This window comes from Gymnoscopelus microlampas (genome assembly GCF_963454915.1).
Source record: "Gymnoscopelus microlampas genome assembly, chromosome: 15".
In the NCBI taxonomy this organism is placed as follows: Eukaryota; Metazoa; Chordata; class Actinopteri; order Myctophiformes; family Myctophidae; genus Gymnoscopelus; species Gymnoscopelus microlampas.
This window is the reverse complement of record NC_139952.1, coordinates 11151408-11171795: the sequence shown is the minus strand read 5'-3', so window position 1 is coordinate 11171795 and position 20388 is coordinate 11151408. Positions and strand designations below refer to the sequence as shown.

At 42.8% G+C, this 20388-nt stretch overlaps 1 protein-coding gene across 2 annotated transcripts in view; it reads right to left on the bottom strand.

Moving 5' to 3' along the window:
• Positions 1-20388, bottom strand: part of znf704 (zinc finger protein 704) — a 99323-nt gene that overhangs the window by 14490 nt on the left and 64445 nt on the right. For both annotated transcript variants that reach the window (XM_084081345.1, XM_084081346.1), the window contains exons 3-5: positions 15950-16053; positions 5306-5631; positions 549-649 (exon numbers count right to left, since the gene is read on the bottom strand). In XM_084081345.1, the coding sequence (XP_083937471.1) occupies positions 549-649; positions 5306-5631; positions 15950-16053 (531 nt within the window). The remainder of the gene's footprint in view (positions 1-548; positions 650-5305; positions 5632-15949; positions 16054-20388) is intronic.

Here is a 20388-nt window from a genome sequence, read left to right as displayed (position 1 = left end):
AAGTCAATTTGTGTATTTAAAGTTTGATATTTGTGCAGGTCGATTTTAAGTTTTAATGGTTTTATATTTGTATTGGTGCCATGTAATTTATTGGACTATTCACTTTTATTTTCAGGACCACATTGACAATAAGTGTTCTATGTGTACATCCTGGGTGAAGTTATATTTTGACGATACTTGTATATTTCTTTTATTGTTACTTTTCAGGATTCAAATTCAAAAATAGAAAAAGTAGATCTGCTACTTTTGATGCTTTCGTGTGGCGCTGTAGTATGATCAAGTAGGGTGTTGGTTCACGAAAAAACACAAAAAGTTAAAATATGGAGACAATGCGTTTCTGCCCGACAACAACGATATTAATCCTGCAACGGTTTCAGTTGATCGAAAGACGTCGGTGATAATCTGGCTTCCGGTAGATAGCTTGAGTTTGGCTTATCTCCCTATGAAAAAGACGCGCTTGCCAACCTATTTATGATTCAGAACCACAGAGTGAGTGAGTGAGTGAGTGAGTGAGTGAGTGAGTGAGTGAGTGAGTGAGTGTGTCTTACCCCAGGTGAGCAGTGCGGATGTGTCTCTGTATGCCCGCAGCAGTACTCAGCACCTTGCCACAGTTCTTCCACAGACACTTAAACATCACCTTCATGGAGTTCTACACACACACACACACACACACACACACACACACACACACACACACACACACACACACACACACACACACACACACACACACACACACACACACACACACACACACACACACACACACACACACACACACACACACAGTTATTCACTCATTGAAGTACAGTAAGAACACAGCAAGCACTTTCCTCCTACAGAGGGTATTCAACGGAGAGGGAGACCGTGTAGGAGAGAGACACTAGGAGAGCTGACAGGGAGACCACGTAGGAAAGACAGTCAGCATAGGAAAGCTGAGGGAGAGACTGTGTAGGAGTGACATACAGTAGGAAAGCTGAGAGGCAGACAGTGTAAGAGAGAGAGAGCGAGAGCTAGAGCGAGAGAAAGCTGAAAGGGAGACAGTAGGGGAAGCAGAGAGGGAGACAGTTTATGACAGACAGACCAACCCGATCTCACACGACTTAGTACACATTGCACGGGAGTGTCATTCTGTGCATAGACAACTGGAAAACCCGAAAATCCGTGCATAGCCGCCTCGCATCTCCCCCATTGTGACTAAACCATTTTGGAGGCGCGCAGTCTCAAGGGAACTGGAGCGACGTTCCCTTGAGCCTACTCGGCGCCGTTTGAGTTATGTACCGATAGGCACAGAATCGTACATGTTGTTGCGGGGACTGCTCTGCTTCCGGGTTTTTTCCGGGTTGCAACTGGTTACGCCCACACCGTGGGACTCGCCGTACATACAGTATGCACAGATTTTCGGGTTTTCTAGGCGACTATGCACGGAATGACGTGCACTGGGTCCGTGCGACGTATACTAAATTCTGTGAGATCAGGCTGGACAGACAGTAGGAAAGCTGAGAGGGAGAGTGAGTGACAGATGGTGAGTGAGTGAGTGAGTGGAGAGGGAGACAGTGTAGTTAGTTCATTCTGTGACACATTATAAAATACGTATTTCAACAAAATGGTCAAAAATATATTTTGCAGGATATACAGTACATGGGAGTGTACCTGGACAAATACATTAGAAATCCATTTTTATTTTTCTCCAGTCAGCCCCGGAGCCATTGCTGTATTTTATATCACTGTGTATGTTAACTGTATGTATACACACACACACACACACACACACACACACACACACTTAGGGCGTATATAGGGCTTAACCACTAAACCTCAGCATCCGTATTCTTCGCAGAAAATAGCAGATCTACAAGCTTAAAGGTATTGTAGGCAACATTAGGCCTAAATTTAAAAAAATATTTATATATATATATTTTGCATTTTTTCCCCTCTATCAGCCACTATATAATGATGCTGGGGTGTTTTCCTGCATTGAAACACAGTCCTCTTTCTGAAATCCGTATTTTCCCTATTGTTTATGTTGTCCACGCATGTGCGCATCCGTGCGCGTCCGTGTCCGTGTGACTCTATGGAAGTCTATGGAAGTCCTCCCTGCATCACCCCCTGGTGGCTGGGGAAACGAACTGCACATACATAACATAAACAGTAGGGACAATACGGTTTTCAGAAAGAGGACTGTGTTTCAATGCAGGAAAACACCCCAGCATCATTATATTGTATAGTGGCTGATAGAGGGTAAAAAATGCAAAATATACATATATAAATATTTTTTTAAATTTAGGCTTAATGTTGCCTACAATACCTTTAAGCGATGTTCAGCGAAGACAATAATGTACAGCGAAAACAGAAAATTCGCCAGTATAGAGCCCTGAGGGACTCCGCCCCAACAAACCAGAGGGTTTAAGTGGTTATTAACAGAACAACACATGGGGAGGTCTCATGTTTGTGTCACAGGTAAAGGGGGGGGGGGGGGGGGGGGGGTCTCAGAGGGAAAAAAAAGGTTAGGTACCACTACTCTATACCACTGGTTCTCAAACTATTAGCCCACAGACCCCCATTTGAAAAGATACGCCAGGGACCCCCATAAGAGATGTTTTTCTTTCTCTTTCTTTAGGACACCCAGTTTGATATGCATTAGGCCACGGACCCCCATTTAATGCCATTTTTATCTCTGGGACCCCCACACTGTAGGATCATCAATGTTAATTTAACTCTGCGAGTGTACAAATGGAACCAAATGGACCCGCTAGGGTCCATTTGGTTCCATTTGTACACTCTCAGAGTTACAGACCCATAAAGGGTACCCCGGACCCTACTTTGAGAACCACTGCTCTTTACAGTGCGTCCCCTGTGCCGTGAGTCTTTATTAGCGGCTGTCACACACCCGTCTGTCAGCCTGTTGTCCAGGCCGTCATCCCTTTCCACAAGAATGTCTCGCATGTTGCCGTTTTTTTGTTTGCAGGCCAGCGTATGTGCACAGCCATAATTCCTCCCCTGTGCAATGTGTTTTGTCTTTAAGCCGCAAAAGCCTCTGTCTGTGTGTGTGTGTGTGTGTGTGTGTGTGTGTGTGTGTGTGTGTGTGTGTGTGTGTGTGTGTGTGTGTGTGTGCGCGCACGCGCGCGTTATTCCCTGTTAATCAGCATTTCACGGTTAATTAAACGAGGAGCTCCATTGTCTGGCCAAGAGAAAGCAGAGCCCAAGGTGTGTGTGTGTGTGTGTGTGTGTGTGTGTGTGTGTGTGTGTGTGTGTGTGTGTGTGTGTGTGTGTGTGTGTGTGTGTGTGTGTGTGTGTGTGTGTGTGTGTGTGTGTGTGTGTGTATTACTATACTTGTGAAGGCCAAATGTTCCCAAAAGTATAGTAGATTTAGAAAAATACACATTGGGAAGACCATTTTCCTGGTCCTCCCAAGAGAAATGGTTGTTTTATGGTAAAACATTTTTTTTTAGTTATAGGCTTGATTCATAGTTGGTTGTGCTCTTCTGTTGCGCACCAAAAATAGCTGATCTACAAGCTCACAACGCGTCGCGCTGCGAGCTTGTACAGTACACTAGACCACGAGGAGTCCATGTTTACATTGTTTCAGCCAAGCTATTTGTGCTAATAACGCACACTGACAGGACGTTTGAGCAGTGAGCGCCTCAATGGGTTGATAGGTTGGAACAGTGCGGGGCGTCACGCTGTGTGCGAGCGCTGTGGACAGGATATCCAAAGCGCTCCTCGGCTCAAACGGCGTAATGTGGACACGGCCCTTAATTCATTATGAAGGATAACTATCTCAGGAAGAGGAGATGCATGTGTGAAGCATGAGGGGAAAAGGTGAGAGAGAGAGAGCGAGCGAGCGAGTAAAGGAGAGAGAAAGGACATCATTTCCCTCTGTGTCAATAATGGCTGACAGCTAGTTAAGAGCAGTTATGGATATGACAGGCACTGCAGAATGAGGACTATATTAAAAATGTGTGTCCTGTCCTGTACGTGTCAATCAGAGACAGAAGCGTGACAGGAGTGCAGAGCCAAGTGCCACATTCAACTATCTACTAGACAAGTACACATCAATATCCTGGCTGCTTGTTTTACATAATAGTTTTTTGAGAAGATTTTCTTGGCATTTCTGCATTGTTACTGACAGTGACAGAGAGAGAGGTGCAAAGATTCTCGGGTTGGATTTGAATCCGGGCCAAGCGGTGGGCTGGATGGACTACAGCGTTATTTTTGTGGTATGTGCCCTTACCAGTTGATCCACTGGGTCACACCAGTTGTTTGACATATTTTATACATGTTAAATGTATGGTTTAAATTTGCTTTGGTGACACACGTTCAACATTGCGTTGATATAAAGATATATAAACATATCTATTCAAAGCATTCATTGTCTATACGTTTATTCTGTCCCAAGTATGACAACCCAACCCCTGTTAAAACTATATTTTGCAAATGAATAAAGCCGAGTTGTACTTGGTTGCGTGCAAATGTTGTTGCATACTAGAAATAGCAGCTATTCAAGCTCACAATAACAATAGTATAAATCAAGCCACAATACGGCAAAAAACATTTGGTTGAACGCAGCTACGTAATCCATGACCTCTCCATTTAGCCACAATTTGATGATGGTTGACTTTAGGAGTCTCACCAGGAGAGTGTAAAACCCCATTCGCCAAAAAATAGCAGATCTACTGTACAAGCTCAGAGCTTGTAGATCTGCATTTTTTGGCGAAGAGGTTTGGTGTAGAGGGGGGAAAAAAAAGATGAATCCAACCTATTAATAGAAAAGATAATGTGTAAACAAACAACAAAAACGAACGAAAAACAAACATTACATTCATGCAACACTGATGATAGTGCTGTCAACCAAGTCTATGAAGCAATCCATGAAATCTATGGAAAAGGATATTCTCACGGCCCTCACACCTACGTCGCACTGCAGATCCGACTTGTCCCTTTTATACCCATATATGGAGATCCCATGATGTCATCAGTGTATGCCCATATGGGCATGTCCCCTTTTATGCCAAAATACGGAGCTGACTGATTTGTTTGGGCCTGATGCCCTGACGACACATTGAGGTTAGACAACACACTCCATATTTGGGCATACTGTAGCTGCATTGGGAACTATGGCTGAGTCATGGTGACATGAGCGTGACCACACGGTCCGGCCGGCCGGCCCTCCCTTAAGCCAATTTTATGTAGGGGTCCCTGCTTCATCTCTCTCAGCTAAGGGGTCCTTGGCCTGAATAAAAACATTGAAGATCTTCCCCTGATCTACCTGGATCTCCATCCTGGTGCACAGTATGTGACTGACCTTGCGCTTGCGCGGGATGGGCTCGTCGAAGAGCAGGCTGCTGCCGTCCTGCTCCTCCAGGCTGGGGTCCTCGGGGCCCCCCCCTCCTCCTCCACCTCCCCCACCTCCTCCCCCCCCCGGGGGACCCCCCGGCCCCGTGCCGCCCAGGCTGGGCATGCGGAAGGGCTTGAAGCTGTCGGCGGAGAGCGGCGGCGAGGGCGTGGAAGGGTTGGACTGGTCGCTGGGCGCCGACCAGCTCCAGTAGCCCCCCGACGAGCTGTAGCTGGACGGGGTGAAGGGACCACCCGCCACCGAGCTGCTGTCCTTCCACGAGCCACTCAGACCCTCTGGATGGGAGATGGAGAGACAGAGGATATAGAGTGGAGAGACAGAGAGAGAGATAAAAGGATTGTCATGACTTTAAAAACTGTTTTTTTTTATGAGTTCATTCAGTCGGTTCATTCCAAGCAGAACCAATATAATGCCCTAGACCAGTGGTTCTCAAACGTTTACATTTCAAGGTCTCCCCTTAACTCTTGACAGTGTACAAATGGAACCAAATGGACCCGTTAGGGTCAATTTGGTTCCATTTGTACACTGTCAGAGTTACATACTTGTAAGGGTCAATTTAAACCCCCCTAAAGGACCCCAGAGTGTCCCTGAAATCCACCTGGAGAACCACTGCCCTACACCTTTTACATTAATGTATGTAATATGAGTCAAAACGCATTTCCACATACTGCATTTGCTTGCCACTGTTCGCAGCGCGAATACTGAAATAGCTAAAGATAAAGGGGGTGTTAAGTGATATGTTTTGGTTAAAATAAGTGTTAAATAGCCAATATACTCATTCAGGATGCAGGACAAACAAGTGAAATGGTGATGAAACAAAGCTGGAACTGAACTCGATAAGATTGAAGCTGATAAATTATCGTTGTGGAGTTCCCCCTCTCCATATTGGATAAAATTGGAGAGACAGGGTTACTGAACAAACACGCAATGATTACTATCACAATATAGAGCTTTAACTTTTTTTTATTAAAATAAATAATTATAAACACCCTCTTTAAGATTTGTTCATTGTCCATATGAAAATGTTTCACATCCAACTCAAACAGGATAACCCAAATGTATGGCGTGACAAAGAGTGTGTGTCTCATACTTTGTGTGATGATTATAAATGTTTTACATTAACCACTTGAACCCTAGCATCCCTATTCTGGTGGGCATTCACCAAACATAGCAGCTCTACAAGCTCAGAGCTTGTAGATCTGCTATTTTAGGTGAAGAGATTTGGCTGAGGATGAGACTGATAGTAAATCAACGCTACAGAGTGTTTGTTCAGTAACAGGGGTCTCCCTGTCTCTCCAATTTGATCCAATTAAGGGGAGAGAGAACTCCACAAAGATGGTTTATCAGCTTCAATTTGATAGAGTTCAGTTCCAATTGTGTATGTTCCAGTTTTGTTTCATCACTTCCAATATCACTTGTTTATCTTGTATCCTGAATGAGTATATAAGCCATTTACTTTAACACTTATTTTAACCAAAACATATCACTTACACCCAATTATCAATTACACACAATTAATCGCAAGTAAAATGCCATGATCATGACAGCCCTAAATGCCACAACTTCACATATTATCCTATAGGCTTGTATCTGTCAAGCGTTACCTTCAGTGGTGGAAAAAGTACTCAGTTTTTACTTAAGTAAAAGTATCAATACTGCAATGTAGAAATACTGTCACAAGTAAAATTCCGGAATTCAAAATCGACTTGAGTAAAAGTATAAAAGTACTGCACTTAAAGTACCAAAAGTATAAAGTACTTATTATGCAGAATGTCCCATTTCACAAGTTTTCAAATGTATACAATTATTTTGAAAATAGCAGATCTACAAGCTCAAAATGCGTCGCAATGCATACATACAATGCATACATCTAAATCCAAGTACATGAGCACAATTACTTTTAATAAAGAGAAAAGACAAACATGGTTTAGTTTCAGTTATCTTTATTGGAAGATTAGATGCACATTTAACCACTTGAACCCCACTATTCATATTCTGGGGGGAACACCAGCCAAACATTGCTGATCTACAAGCTTGTTGTGAGCTAGAGGGGCGATTTCTGGCAAAGAGATTCATTGTAAGGAAACAAACAGCAGTACAGTTGTATCTCCGGTCCATTTCACTAGCGGTTAAACATGAAATCATTTGTGTGATTTGTTCATTACTCACCATGCAAGACAAAATGTTAGTAAGGGCGCCGCCCACCATTTCCCCGATTAAATAGGATTGGTGGTGTCATGGATGACATCACTGGGCCAAACCAAGTGGAGGGGGTTTCATTTCTCTGGGGTTATTGTCTCCGCCAGGCAGAAAGGCACGGCCGAGACTATGTTTTGCACCCTGTCCGTCCGTCCGTCTGCGATCAGCTAATTTCCGGCACCGTTGGCTTGATGGCAGCGAAATTATGCAAACACACTCCCTGGATGCCAGAGCTGAACCTCTGCCCCAAACTTTTCACATGGACCTGTATAGCCCTTGAATGTCTGTGATCTTACATACATTTCATGTATTCCAAATACACAGTCATTGATCAGCCTGGACGACGCGCTGTGTAGTCACGATCTGCGTGGGCGTAAAAGTGCTCTAAACTCCGTCTGTACTCACCCAATAATTAATTCCTAAGACTTGGAGTCAGATATTGTCCTCTAGTTTCATATCCATGTGAAAGTTCTGCCAGAAAACGTGTGTTTAGTGAAATATCTCCACTTTTCCAAGAGCTGCACACGGACGGCTTTCTGTACGGGCGAGGGGCGCGACTTGAGCGAAGGACCGAATTTACCCAAACATCCTCTGTTCATCACAAACGTCATCACAAATTGACACAGGGAAGCACAAACGAATGGGGCACACAAACATTTTTGCGATTTTTGCCAAACTACATTTTTTACAGTACTTTAGCGCCAGGAGGCCGTCTTATGTAAAAAACGTGGATATTACTCCTTCAGAAATTACCCAAACATCACACAAATCGGTACACAGTATCTCTATAGTCAAGTGATCAATTCAATACGGAACCCTCAGATTTTCAGATTTTTCATATTCCATCCTGATTGGCGAATTCCGAACATTGCCAGTTGGACCAGCTTATGAACAATCATTATTTCTGAACGACTGCAACCTTTGTAAAAACTAATAAATAAATACAAATAATATCAATCCATGGCACAGATTAAAAAGACTAATTGCAATGTTATGTTGAAAAAGAAGTAGGCACAATTGCTTTACGTTGGTTCAAGTTGGTGGTTATTACTGTGACTTAGAAATTGTCTGGTTATGGTTGAATGGTGTGCCTGCTGTCATTTGTGTCAAAGAACAACATTATTAGCTGATCTCAATGTGTCTTTTTCTGATATAATTTGTCTTTATGATATATTTACACCTGTGCAAACCGGCATTGTTATGAATGCATGTCAGTGGTATGTGTTATGAGTGACATCAGATCAGAGCCCTGGTCAGCCTATATAACGTGACATCGATCACAGAGATATTAAGATTTGAAAGGCGATTGAGAGAGATAGATTTAATATACAGAGAAGAGGCGGACATATACAGAGAGAGAGAGAGAGAGAGAGAGAGAGAGAGAGAGAGAGAGAGAGAGAGAGAGAGAGAGAGAGAGAGAGAGAGAGAGAGAGAGAGAGAGAGAGAGAGAGAGAGAGAGAGAGAGAGAGAGAGAGAGAGAGAGAGAGAGAGAGAGAGAATGTTGTGCTGGGCAGTGTCCCTGAAAAGAGAGCTGTTGGATACGACAACAGGAACGGCTTATTGGCCTGCAGTGCCAGTGGGGGACATGGTGTACCACTTTAGAGGGTTCCATCACGGGAAGACCCACGACATGGATCAGATTGATGTGCAGGTCTTCAACACAGTGTCTATGGTCTGGATGAAGTTGCCTCCAGTGACAACTGGGAGAAGGAAACGTCCCCTTGAGGTCCCCTTTGTGCGTTGGCGCCACACAGCTGTGCTCATAGGAGATACAATCTACATCTGGGGGGGGATAGTGAATTGTGAGATAATGGAGGATGGTGAAAAATGGTTTACCATCTTTATGCATTTGATGTTGACAATCACAGATGGTTCAAACCCAAGATTTCTGGGACTGTTCCGGAGGGAAGGGAAGAGCACTCAGCCTGTGTCTCTGGGAAGGTCATGTATATACATGGAGGATACATCAGTACTGGACACACTAATGACATCTACAAGTTGGACACCACCATAATGCTCTGGTCTTTAATTAACACCAGAGGCACTCTACCACCTCCTTCATGCTGTCACTCTGCCACAATCATCGGGACAAAGATGTTTGTATTTGGGGGCTGTAGGGACACAGATGACTTCAACAGCGTCAGAGTGTTTGACACAGAGACCAACTGCTGGCTGAGCACGCCTTCTGCACAGCTTCTCCCAAAAGGACGCTGGTATCATGCTGCCTTTTCCCACAATGGAGAGCTTTACATATTTGGCGGCTACAACTATGGTCTGAGAAAGCACTACTTCACTGATATGTGGAAATACAATGCAAATACCTTCACCTGGAAGAAGGTTGAGCCCAAGGGAGAAGGACCAGATGGGCATCATATCTGTTGCATGGTGGGTGATCGTTTCATCGTTTTTGGATACACAACCCATACATGTTTACAAGTCTTACACTTAAGTCCTAGTCTGAAGACATTATGCAAGCTAGCAGTTATTCAGTACGGCATGGAGCAGTCTGGACTCCCACACAACATCAGGTGGGAACTGGCAGCCATGACAACAACAAAAGAATACAAAGAAAAGGAAAAGAAAACAGCAACCTGTGTGGGCTGGGGCAACTGTTCGGCCTTGAGTTAATTACAAGTGGAACCCCAAATTGGCAAAACAATAACATTAATATCTAAAAAGGACATGGTATTGTTGTGCATGCACGTGAAATTCATATCTGAGAGAGAAAACCAGTGTGGACATAAGGAAGTGGCTCAAAACGCCGCAAAAATCAGCACCATCTTGTACATTAACACATTGCCTGCCAAGAACGCATATATGCGGGCCATAGCCCCAAAATGGCGGCTCGCATTTGGAATGTTGTTGTCCCAGTGGATGCGCGAATCCCTCCGCCAACTCACCTGGACTATTTTTTTTAAAATTATTATTATTTTACTCGTGACGTGGCTTCCACTGCGTTTCAAAGATCGTCGACTTAACCCATTAAGACCTGGAACTGTGTCATTTTTAGATTCGAGCTAAAAAGCATTATTTTACACTTTGGGCTATTCAAAAATATCAGATATACAAGCTCATAGCGCGGCACCGAGTGCCGCGCTACGAGCTTGTAGATCTGCTATTTTTGAAAAATTGTGAAAATGTGTGCAAATCTTTGAATATATATATTTTTAAAGTGAACATTTTTAACTCAAATGTTTGCTTCTGGGGGTCCCTGGAACAACATATTTTGATGGGGGTCCGCGGCCAAATACATATCATTTTGGGGGTCCTTGACATGAAAAAGATTGAGCACCACTGATATAGAAACATACGTTTTTCAGAAAACTGTTGAGATTTAGGAGACATGTAGAATCGGCTTCAGGTCTCAATGGGTTAAGGTAATTACGCTGGCAACTGGATACAAGATTATGTTTAATATCTTGGCGGGTAATGTGTTAACATCATCTACATCAGACCCACCACCGTCCGAATGTCTGATAATTCCGATTGACGAAGATGAAGATTGTGAAACTATGCCGGTTACAGCGGGGAGTTGAAATGCACCTGCCCCCGCTGCAACTACCACAGCCGCAGTCGCAGCAGCTCAACATTTGGACCAGAGCCCCCTCCGCCACATACTTCTCCACCAGAGGATCTTGGTTCTGAGACACCAAATCAGGTGAAATGGGATCAGTGGTGGAAAAGGTACTAACATTTTTTACTTAAGTAAAAGTATCAATACCACAATGTAGAAGTACTCCGTTACAAGTAAAAGGCCTGTGCTCAAAATGTTAACAAGCTCACAACGTGTCGCATTGTAGATCTGCTATTTTCAAATAATAGCCTATGTATGAAATAGGGCTAAAGTGGTTAATGTGTGTTTTCTAATTTAATCAATTATATCTGCAAAGTAACAAGTAACTTAAGTTTTCAAATAATTGTAGTGGAGTAAAAGTACAATATTTGCCTCTGAGATGTAGTGGAGTAGAAGTAAAGTAAAAATTCCTCAAAAGTGTACTTAAGTACAGTACTTGAGTAAATGCACCTAGTTACTTTACTTTTTTTGGGGCGGTGTAGCCGCCCCCTATAAGTGAGTTCTGGACACCGACCAAAAATGTGTGTACCCCCTAACCCTTCCATTGTTAATGCAAATCGATACTTTTTTCATATCAGCCAATCACATTACAGCTAGTGTCATCACCACTAACTGTAATGTGATTGGCTGACTTTGCAAATTCAGGACTGTGATTGGCTAGCGAAACACATGACACATGTGCAGCCCTATGAATAGCAGTATGGACTTTAAAAAAAGTAATTTATCCTTTTTTTAAAGTGAGTCATGTTGTGATGACCACACACCGCCCACTTCACACTGGGTGTGATTTTTTTAAATATCTGAGCACTATTTTTAGTGGGAAAAAACTCTTGTTTGTGAGTTCATGGTTTCAAGGGAGGGACTGGATGGAATACAGCGTGCAGACAGACGCAGCTTTCTGTTTCCCTTGCAGGAAATTTCGTTCAGCATGCAGTGGCAATGTTGATACAACTTTCACCTTGAAGGGATATCGCATTTGGAAGCATGCAACAGAATCTAACAAAGGCTAAATAAACATGCTCTCTCTAAAGAGCATTTGATGTGTGCCAACATCTGGAGGGAGCGAGAAAGACGCACTCAGACTGAAATTTCAACGCTGGTTAATACTGAACAGTTGGATAGAAACCGATGCTACATGTTCTCCCTCATAGACAATTTCTGGCCTCAAATCAGTTGCCTTTGCGAGGAAAACTGGATGCGTTCAGTACAAGGGGGCAGTGGACTGTTCTATTCCTTTTTTGCACGCTCAAAAAAGACACCAAGCTGGCCAACATAATGAAGCTTATTCCACGCCATGCAACTTATACCAGTCATACCATACAAAACCAAATGATAGAAGCAATGAGCAGCGTGGTAACAGAAGCCATTGTAAAGGACATGCTTTCTGATATTCCCTGACTATAATTATGAAGATGAGGTTGAATTTTTTTTTTTCAAATTTAGAGTAGCCAATTATTTTTTATCTCCGATTTGGTCATTATGCAAATGAATTCCTCCCCACACATATTTCTGTGTTGTCACTCCTGTCGTATGCTGACTCACCTGCCAGTGAGGAGCCCCCACCAGGAGGACGTAGAGCCTTCGTCCTACTCCTCGCGCCCAACACTGCCCGCTGACAGGTGCCACCCCAGGCCGTAGGAGGACAATATCACCCTCCCCGTCCGGCTGTCCTCCCCTGAACACGGGCCAATTGCATTCGCATAGACGCCCAACAAAGCCAGTGGCACCACGGTGGGGATTTGAACCCACAACCTCAGTGGTGGTGGGCAGGGACTTTACCACTGCGCCACCCGAGTGCCTTAAAAAAGGGGTTTCAGGAGAGATTTCAAATGAACATTTCTGTTCAGAAGTATTGTCACTGATCTCCATATTTTAACTATTTGTGTTTTTTTCCCTTCTTGATCATAATACAGTGTCACGCAACCTCCAGAAAAAACGTGGGCAAAAATCCTTGATTATGCGGGCTAAAATCTTCATTTTGCAATGAAATATGCAGGGTTTTCATGTGATTTTATGCGGTGAAATTGCAGGAAGTTGCAAATTAGTTTGCACGGAAATTGTCACTGATCTCCATATTTTAACTATTTGTGTTTTTTTCCCTTCTTGATCATAATACAGTGTCACGCAACCTAAAGAAAAAACGTGGGCAAAAATCCTTGATTATGCGGGCTAAAATCTTCATTTTGCAATGAAATATGCAGGGTTTTCATGTGATTTTATGCGGTGAAATTGCAGGAAGTTGCAAATTAGTTTGCACGGAAATTTGGACGGAAGTTTGCACGGAAATATGGGATTATGCGCCCCTTTTCAAATAAATTGACCACCGCATAATCTGCGCCATTTGGCTGATTTTGCAATAAATTATGCAATCTCATATTCGCATTTTTCTGGAGGGTTCAAATAGTCCAGGGGCCAACACTGATATTTTCACAAATTGGTACCACCTAAGGTGGCCGTAAAGTTTTTGTATTTTTGTCTTCCTACATGTCTCTAGTTTATATTTTGGTATGATAACCCTTCCAATCTTGTAGCTTAATGGCAGTTATCACTACCTACCGGCTAATGTATCCGGTAGGAGACACAAAGTAGAATATTTGTGTCTCCTACCGGAAATACACCCGGGCATCAAATTATTGCGACAAAAAACAAAATATATCCATGTATTCAAGGCTTCATGGGGTGTGCAATTGACAGAAAATAATCATTTTTTGGGTGAACTCCTCCTTTAAGTTTCCCAGGAGGACTCTCTACCCATTCAGCTATGACCACCCTAGACCGAAGGAGGGTCAACTTTTACAAGCTTATGGAAAGCAGTCTTTTTGCAAACACCAAAAATCTGAGAAGTTATCAATTGCACACCCCATGAAGCCTTGAATACATGGATATATTTTGTTTTTTGTCGCAATAATTTGATGCCCGTGTGTATTTCCGGTAGGAGACACAAAGATTCTACTTTGTGTCTCCTACCGGATACATTAGCCGGTTTAGAGTGATTACTGTCATTAAGCTACTGAATTGGAAGATGTATCATACCAAACTATAAACTAGAGACATGTAGGAATACAAAAATACCAAAAATGTACGGCCACCTTAGGTGGTACCAAAATCTGCCTTGGCCCCTGGACTAAAAAGGCATCAAAAGTATATAAAAAAAAGTTATACTCGACACAAAGAACGATGACTGCGACACAAAAGATGAAGTTACTGTTTTGTCTAGTTATACCGCCAAGGTCGTGTTTGTGTAGCAGAGCCAAAGTCAAAAGACTCAAGTAGAGAGACTAAGGGGGATTGGTAAAGTGCACTCTCTGTGTGTGTGTGTGTGTGTGTGTGTGTGTGTGTGTGTGTGTGTGTGTGTGTGTGTGTGTGTGTGTGTGTGTGTGTGTGTGTGTTACATAAATATACTATATATTTGAGAACCAATGGTGTACGGAATGAGAATTTGCCCCAGGTGAAGGAGTTTAACCCATTAAGAACTGAAGCCGATTCTACTATGTCTTCTAAACAGTATTCTGAAAAAAACTTATGTTTCTATATCAGTGGTGCTCACACTTTTTCATGTCAAGGACCCCCAAAATGATATGTATTTGACCGCCGACCCCCATCTCAAAATAGTTTGTTCCAGGGACCCCCCAGGAGCAAAGAATAGAGTTAAAAATGTTTTGCTTTAAAACAATATTATTCAAAGATTTGCACACATTTTCAAGATTTTTCAAAAAATATCTTAAAATAGCCAAAGTGTAAAATAATGCTTTTTAGCTCAAATCAAAAAGTGACACAGATGCGTTCCAGCTCTTAATGGGTTAAGTATCTTGGGGTCTTGTTTGCGAGTAAGAGACGGAGCAGGAGATCGGACGGAGAATCGGAGCAGCAGGAACGCTATTGCAGTCGCTGTACTCACTGCTGTGACTAAAAGAGAGCTGAGCCAGAAGGCAAAGCTCTCGATATACCGAGCAATCTTCGTTCCTACTCTCACCTATATGGTCATGAAGTGTGTGTGGGTCACCGAAAGAATAAGATCGCGGATACAAGCGGGCGAAATGGGGTTTTCTCAGACGGGTGGCCGGCCTCTCCCTTAGAGATAGGGATGAGAAGTTCAGTCGTCCGGGAGAGAGACTCGAAGTAAAACCTCTGCTCCTTCACTTGGAAAGGAGCCAGCTTAGTGTAGGTGGTTCGGGCATCTAGTGCGGATGCCTCCCGAGCGTCTCCCTAGGGAGATTCTAGTTGCAAGTCTCACTGGGAAGAGACCCCGTGGCAGACCGAGGACCAGATGGGGGAGATTATATCTCCACACTGGCCTGGGAACGCTTCGGGGATCCCCCAGGAGGAAGTTGCTAATGTTGCTCTGGAAAGGGACGTCTGGAAATTTCTGTTGGAACTGTTACCCCCCCGCGACCCGATAGGCTCTATGCGCAGCAGCCATATTGTGAAGAAATTCACAAGTGTTACCAATGATACAAATGAAGGCTCTGCTCCATTTAGTGTAGCGCAGTGGTTCTCAGACTTTTTAATTTCCACGACCACCATAACCTCTGAGAGTGTACAAATGGAACCAAATCGACCCTTACGGGTCCATTTGGTTCCATTTGTACACTCTCAGAGTTACACACCCGTAAGAGGCCATTTGGAACCCCCTCATGGAACCATGAGCACCCTGAATCTGTTTGAACAGAATGGAACAGAGCCTTCTTTAGTATCATTGGTAACACCTGTGAATTTCTTCACAATATGGCTGCTGTACATAGAGCCTATTCCGGATAAGCGGTTGAAGATGGATGGATGGATGGATGGATGGATGGATGTTGTAGCATGACCTGACTCACCGCTGACTTTGACGGGGGGGCTCCGGACCAGCGGGCTGGTGGAGAGGCTGGTCAGCACCATGGCGGCCGTCACCTTGTCCATGTCCGCCTCCGCCTCCGACCGCCTGGACACAGACACAACGAGAGGAGAGAGAGAGAGAGACCACGTCAACACCGGACCCCCAACAGTGGATATATAGATACAGTGGTGGGAAAAAGTACTCACATTATTTACCAGTAAAAGTATCAATATTGCAATGTAGAAATACTCTGTTACAAGAATAAAAGTTTGGAATTCAAAATTTACTTGAGTAAAAGAACACAAGTATTGGCATCAAAATGTACTTAAAGTACCTTAAGTAAAAGTGCTCATTAGGCAGAATGTCCTATTTCAAGTCTTCAAATGTATAAAAACATCTTTTGAAAATATCTACAAGCTATTTTCCAAAATAGCTATTTTGAAAACTTTAAAAAATATACATTTTGATGCTTTTGTGTGACACTGTAGTGTGATCAAGTAGTAGAGCCGAGCGTTAATTTATGAATGAACACAAAAGGTTAAAATATGGATATGAGAGCTTTCTGCACGACAGCAGACGGAATGTACGTCGTCTACATTTATTGGAGGGTTTAAAACCACACCAAAGGGACATGTGGACTTAATGGGGTTGGGTGTGGAATCCAGTGGTGTAACGTAACTAAGTAGATTTACTTAAGTACTGTACTTTTTTGGGGTATTTGTACTTTACTTGGGTATTTCCAATTTTCAGTACTTTTACTTCTACTCCAGTACAACGCAAATATTGTACTTTTTGCTCCACTAAAATGATTTGAAAACTTTAGTTACTAGTTACTTTGTAGATTTAGATTATTATTACAAAAAATACATTAACCACTTCAGCCCTATATACATTTCGGCCATTTGAAAATAGCCGATCTACAAGCTCACAATGCGTCGCGATGCGACGCATTGTGAGCTTGTAGATCGGCTATTTTCTAAAGATTTTTACACATTTGAAAACTTGACAAACTTGGCAGACATTCTGCATAATGAGCACTTTCCACTTGTGGTACTTTAAGTACATTTTGATACCAATACTTTTACTCAACTATATTTTGAATTCTGGACTTCCAGTTGTAACGGAGTATTTCTACATTGCAGCATTGGTACTTTTACTTAAGTAAAAGATGAGAGCCCTTTGGCCAACAGAATGAGGTCAGGTTTTACGTGGCCTAACTGCACCATGCAGAGGAGTGTGATGTTATCGACAGCCAACAATCCATATTTTACAAGCACAACATCTCTGCTATTTGTCTCTGCTAATTGGTGTGAAAGGAAAGAAAGATGGCGTGCGTGCGTGTGTGTGTGGGGTGCGTTAATCCTGTAGCATGTACTCCCCAGAGACCAACCCTGCCTGACCACACACACACACACACAGACACAGACACACACACACACACACACACACACACACACACACACACACACACACACACACACACACACACACACACACACACACACACACACACACACACACACACACACACACACACACACACACACACAAATCATTACATTATAAAACATGTACTACTCTGTTACTTTTACTTGTAACAGAGTATTTTTATATTGTGGTATTGCTACTTTTACTTCAGTAAAATATCTGAGTACTTCTTCCACGACTGTCAGACACCGATTGTGAGCAATGTCAAGGTTAAACCCAGTCTAGACTTAGTAGAGTGGACCTGTGTCGTCTCTGTACTTGGACTGCTTTTTTTCCGTCCACACACGTCCACATCTTCGCCAAAAATAGCCGATCTACAAGCTCACAACGCGTCGAGCGTTGTGAGCTTGTCAAATCTGCATTTTTTGGAATATGTTTAGTTTTTGTTTATAGTTTATTTGTTCGGATCCCCATTAGCTGTGCCCTAAAGCACCGCTAGTCTCCCTGGTGTCCACAACAATACATACATTTAGAAAGACTAAACATAAAGGGGGAAAAAAGGGAAAAAATACATTAAACTTCATAGTCCATGTAAAAAATACTTGAAGAACACATATAAGAATAATTAAAATGCATTAAAAACAATCTAGAACATCCTGCAACAAATATTTTCCCATGGGTGGAATATGGAAGTGGTTCATGAACAAAGACAACATAGCCACTCTCTAAAGAAAAAGGATTCTCTGGCTTTGATTTCTCCTAGAATCCATTAGGAATCCTCAACGGTCACATTCACACCATCAATGAATCACAGCAACCTAGTCCATGTTTTTACATGAAACACATGGAGTCTCATACAGTATTGAAGCCATGACCTAAACTAAAGCCATAACTCAATGAAGAGACACAGACAGACAGAGCACTAGATAGATAGATAGATAGATAGATAGATAGATAGATAGATAGATAGATAGATAGATAGATAGATAGATAGATAGCGACTGACAAAGAGCAACAGAGACAGAGAGAGAGAGAGAGAGAGATCGACATAGATAAGCCCAGGAGCGCGGAGGCTAACAAAGAAACCTCCTCTCAGCCTCCATTAAGGCCCGGCAGCGTCTTAATTTACGATCTTCTCTCTCCTCGTGTTAGAATATGATGTCATTACGGCGTCCACATAAATCACCGCCACGCCTCCGCCCGCACTCAACCGTCCCCGTTACCCAGAACCCCCTCCTCCTCCTCCTTAGGTCCCCCCCGGCCCCCGCCTCGTAAAAAAAGAAGAAGAAGAAAAAAAAACACTTCCTGGTCACCTTGGGAGGCCGCCGTGTGACAAAGAGATGTTATCGGCACGCTTACGGTGACAGGCGGTATAATTGTGGGGGGGGAAAGTGGGGGTTGTGTCTCCGTGTCTATACGTTGACATTATGAAGCGTAGTGGTGGACATTAACTAAGTACATTTACTTGAGTACTGTACATTTTTGTAGTATTCATAATTAAGTAAGTCGTACCCAAACTTACACAAATATATTATTAATTCACTTCTTAAACCCTATTTCAAATATTGTGAAAATGGCCAATCTACAAGCTCACAACGCGTCGCAAATGTGTACAGTAGATCTGATCTTTTCACAATTTCTTCTGACAATTTCTGAAGGGGATCTCTGATAATGACATGAGAGAAAAGGACCCGCACACTGTCTGGTGCTCTTCGTTCGACGTTTCGGTCAAAATAGACCAATTTCTGAAGACGTTCATTGTAATTTGCAATTTTGAATACTTGAGTGTTTACTTGAGTATATACCTTGTCCGCCAACTGATGAAGTGTAAAACCTGATTTATACTCGACGGAAATTGCCGATCTACCGAGCTCACGGTGCGCCGAGCTTGTAGATCGGCAAAAGTTTAGGCATAAATCTGCAGCTGGAACGCATTAGGGAGGAGGCCCTAATTGAGATATGATGTATGGATTGTATGAAATAAATGGAAGAAGGGATGAGGGGGGGGACGGACGTGTAAAGTCCCAAATCGCATTCGTCATTAGCGCTCTTATCATACCTCGCTTCGGCCCGAGTGCTTATTACGGCGAGGTAATTAAGACGATACGAGGGTGTGTGTGTGTGTGTGTGTGTGTGTGCGCGCACACGTGTGTGTGTGTGTGTGTGTGTGTGTGTGTGACATGGTAAACTGTACATGATACATGTGACTCAGGAGACTTAAGAGGGATGGCTAATGGATTGGTAAGTGAATTCTGACAAAATGGGTTTCATATCTTCTGTCTGAGTGTGTGTGTGTGTGTGTGTGTGTGTGTGTGTGTGTGTGTGTGTGTGTGTGTGTGTGTGTGTGTGTGTGTGTGTGTGTGTGTGTGTGTGTGTGTTGTGAACGCTCGTGCGTGTGTCTTTGTACACTCAAATGCTCTTGCTTTTGGTATTAAGCCGTGGCGGTTTTCATTAACTCATGCCGAGCATTCATAAAGATTGCAATTGACGATCTCTTCGGGGTACAGCATATATACGATATATTATTCATCAGGGTTAATGTAGGACATATTTCTTGTGGGAAACATATCATTAGACTAATTATTGAGGCTGTGATCTTCAAATGAAAAGCGGGTTTCAATATACTCGGGGTTTTAGCACTTACTATCTATTAAGTGTTTATCTCAGTGGTGGAAGTATAGTGGAGTACATTTACTCCACTATACTCCACTTACTTTTCATTTACTGGAGTGTTTCCAATTATTTTACTTGTATGTGTTTTACCCCACTACATCTCAGAGGCAAATATCAATCAATCATCAATAACAATCATTTAAACAGACAATTTAATAAAGCTGGTACCTTCCTTTTCTTTATATAAAGCGACTTTGGGTACTTAGAAAAGCGCTATAAAAATGTTAGCAATTATTATTATTATTATTATTATTATTACAATTATTTGGAAACTTTAGTTACTAGATACTTTGCAGATTTGTATTATCATTTGCCACTTCAGCCCTATGGTATATACCT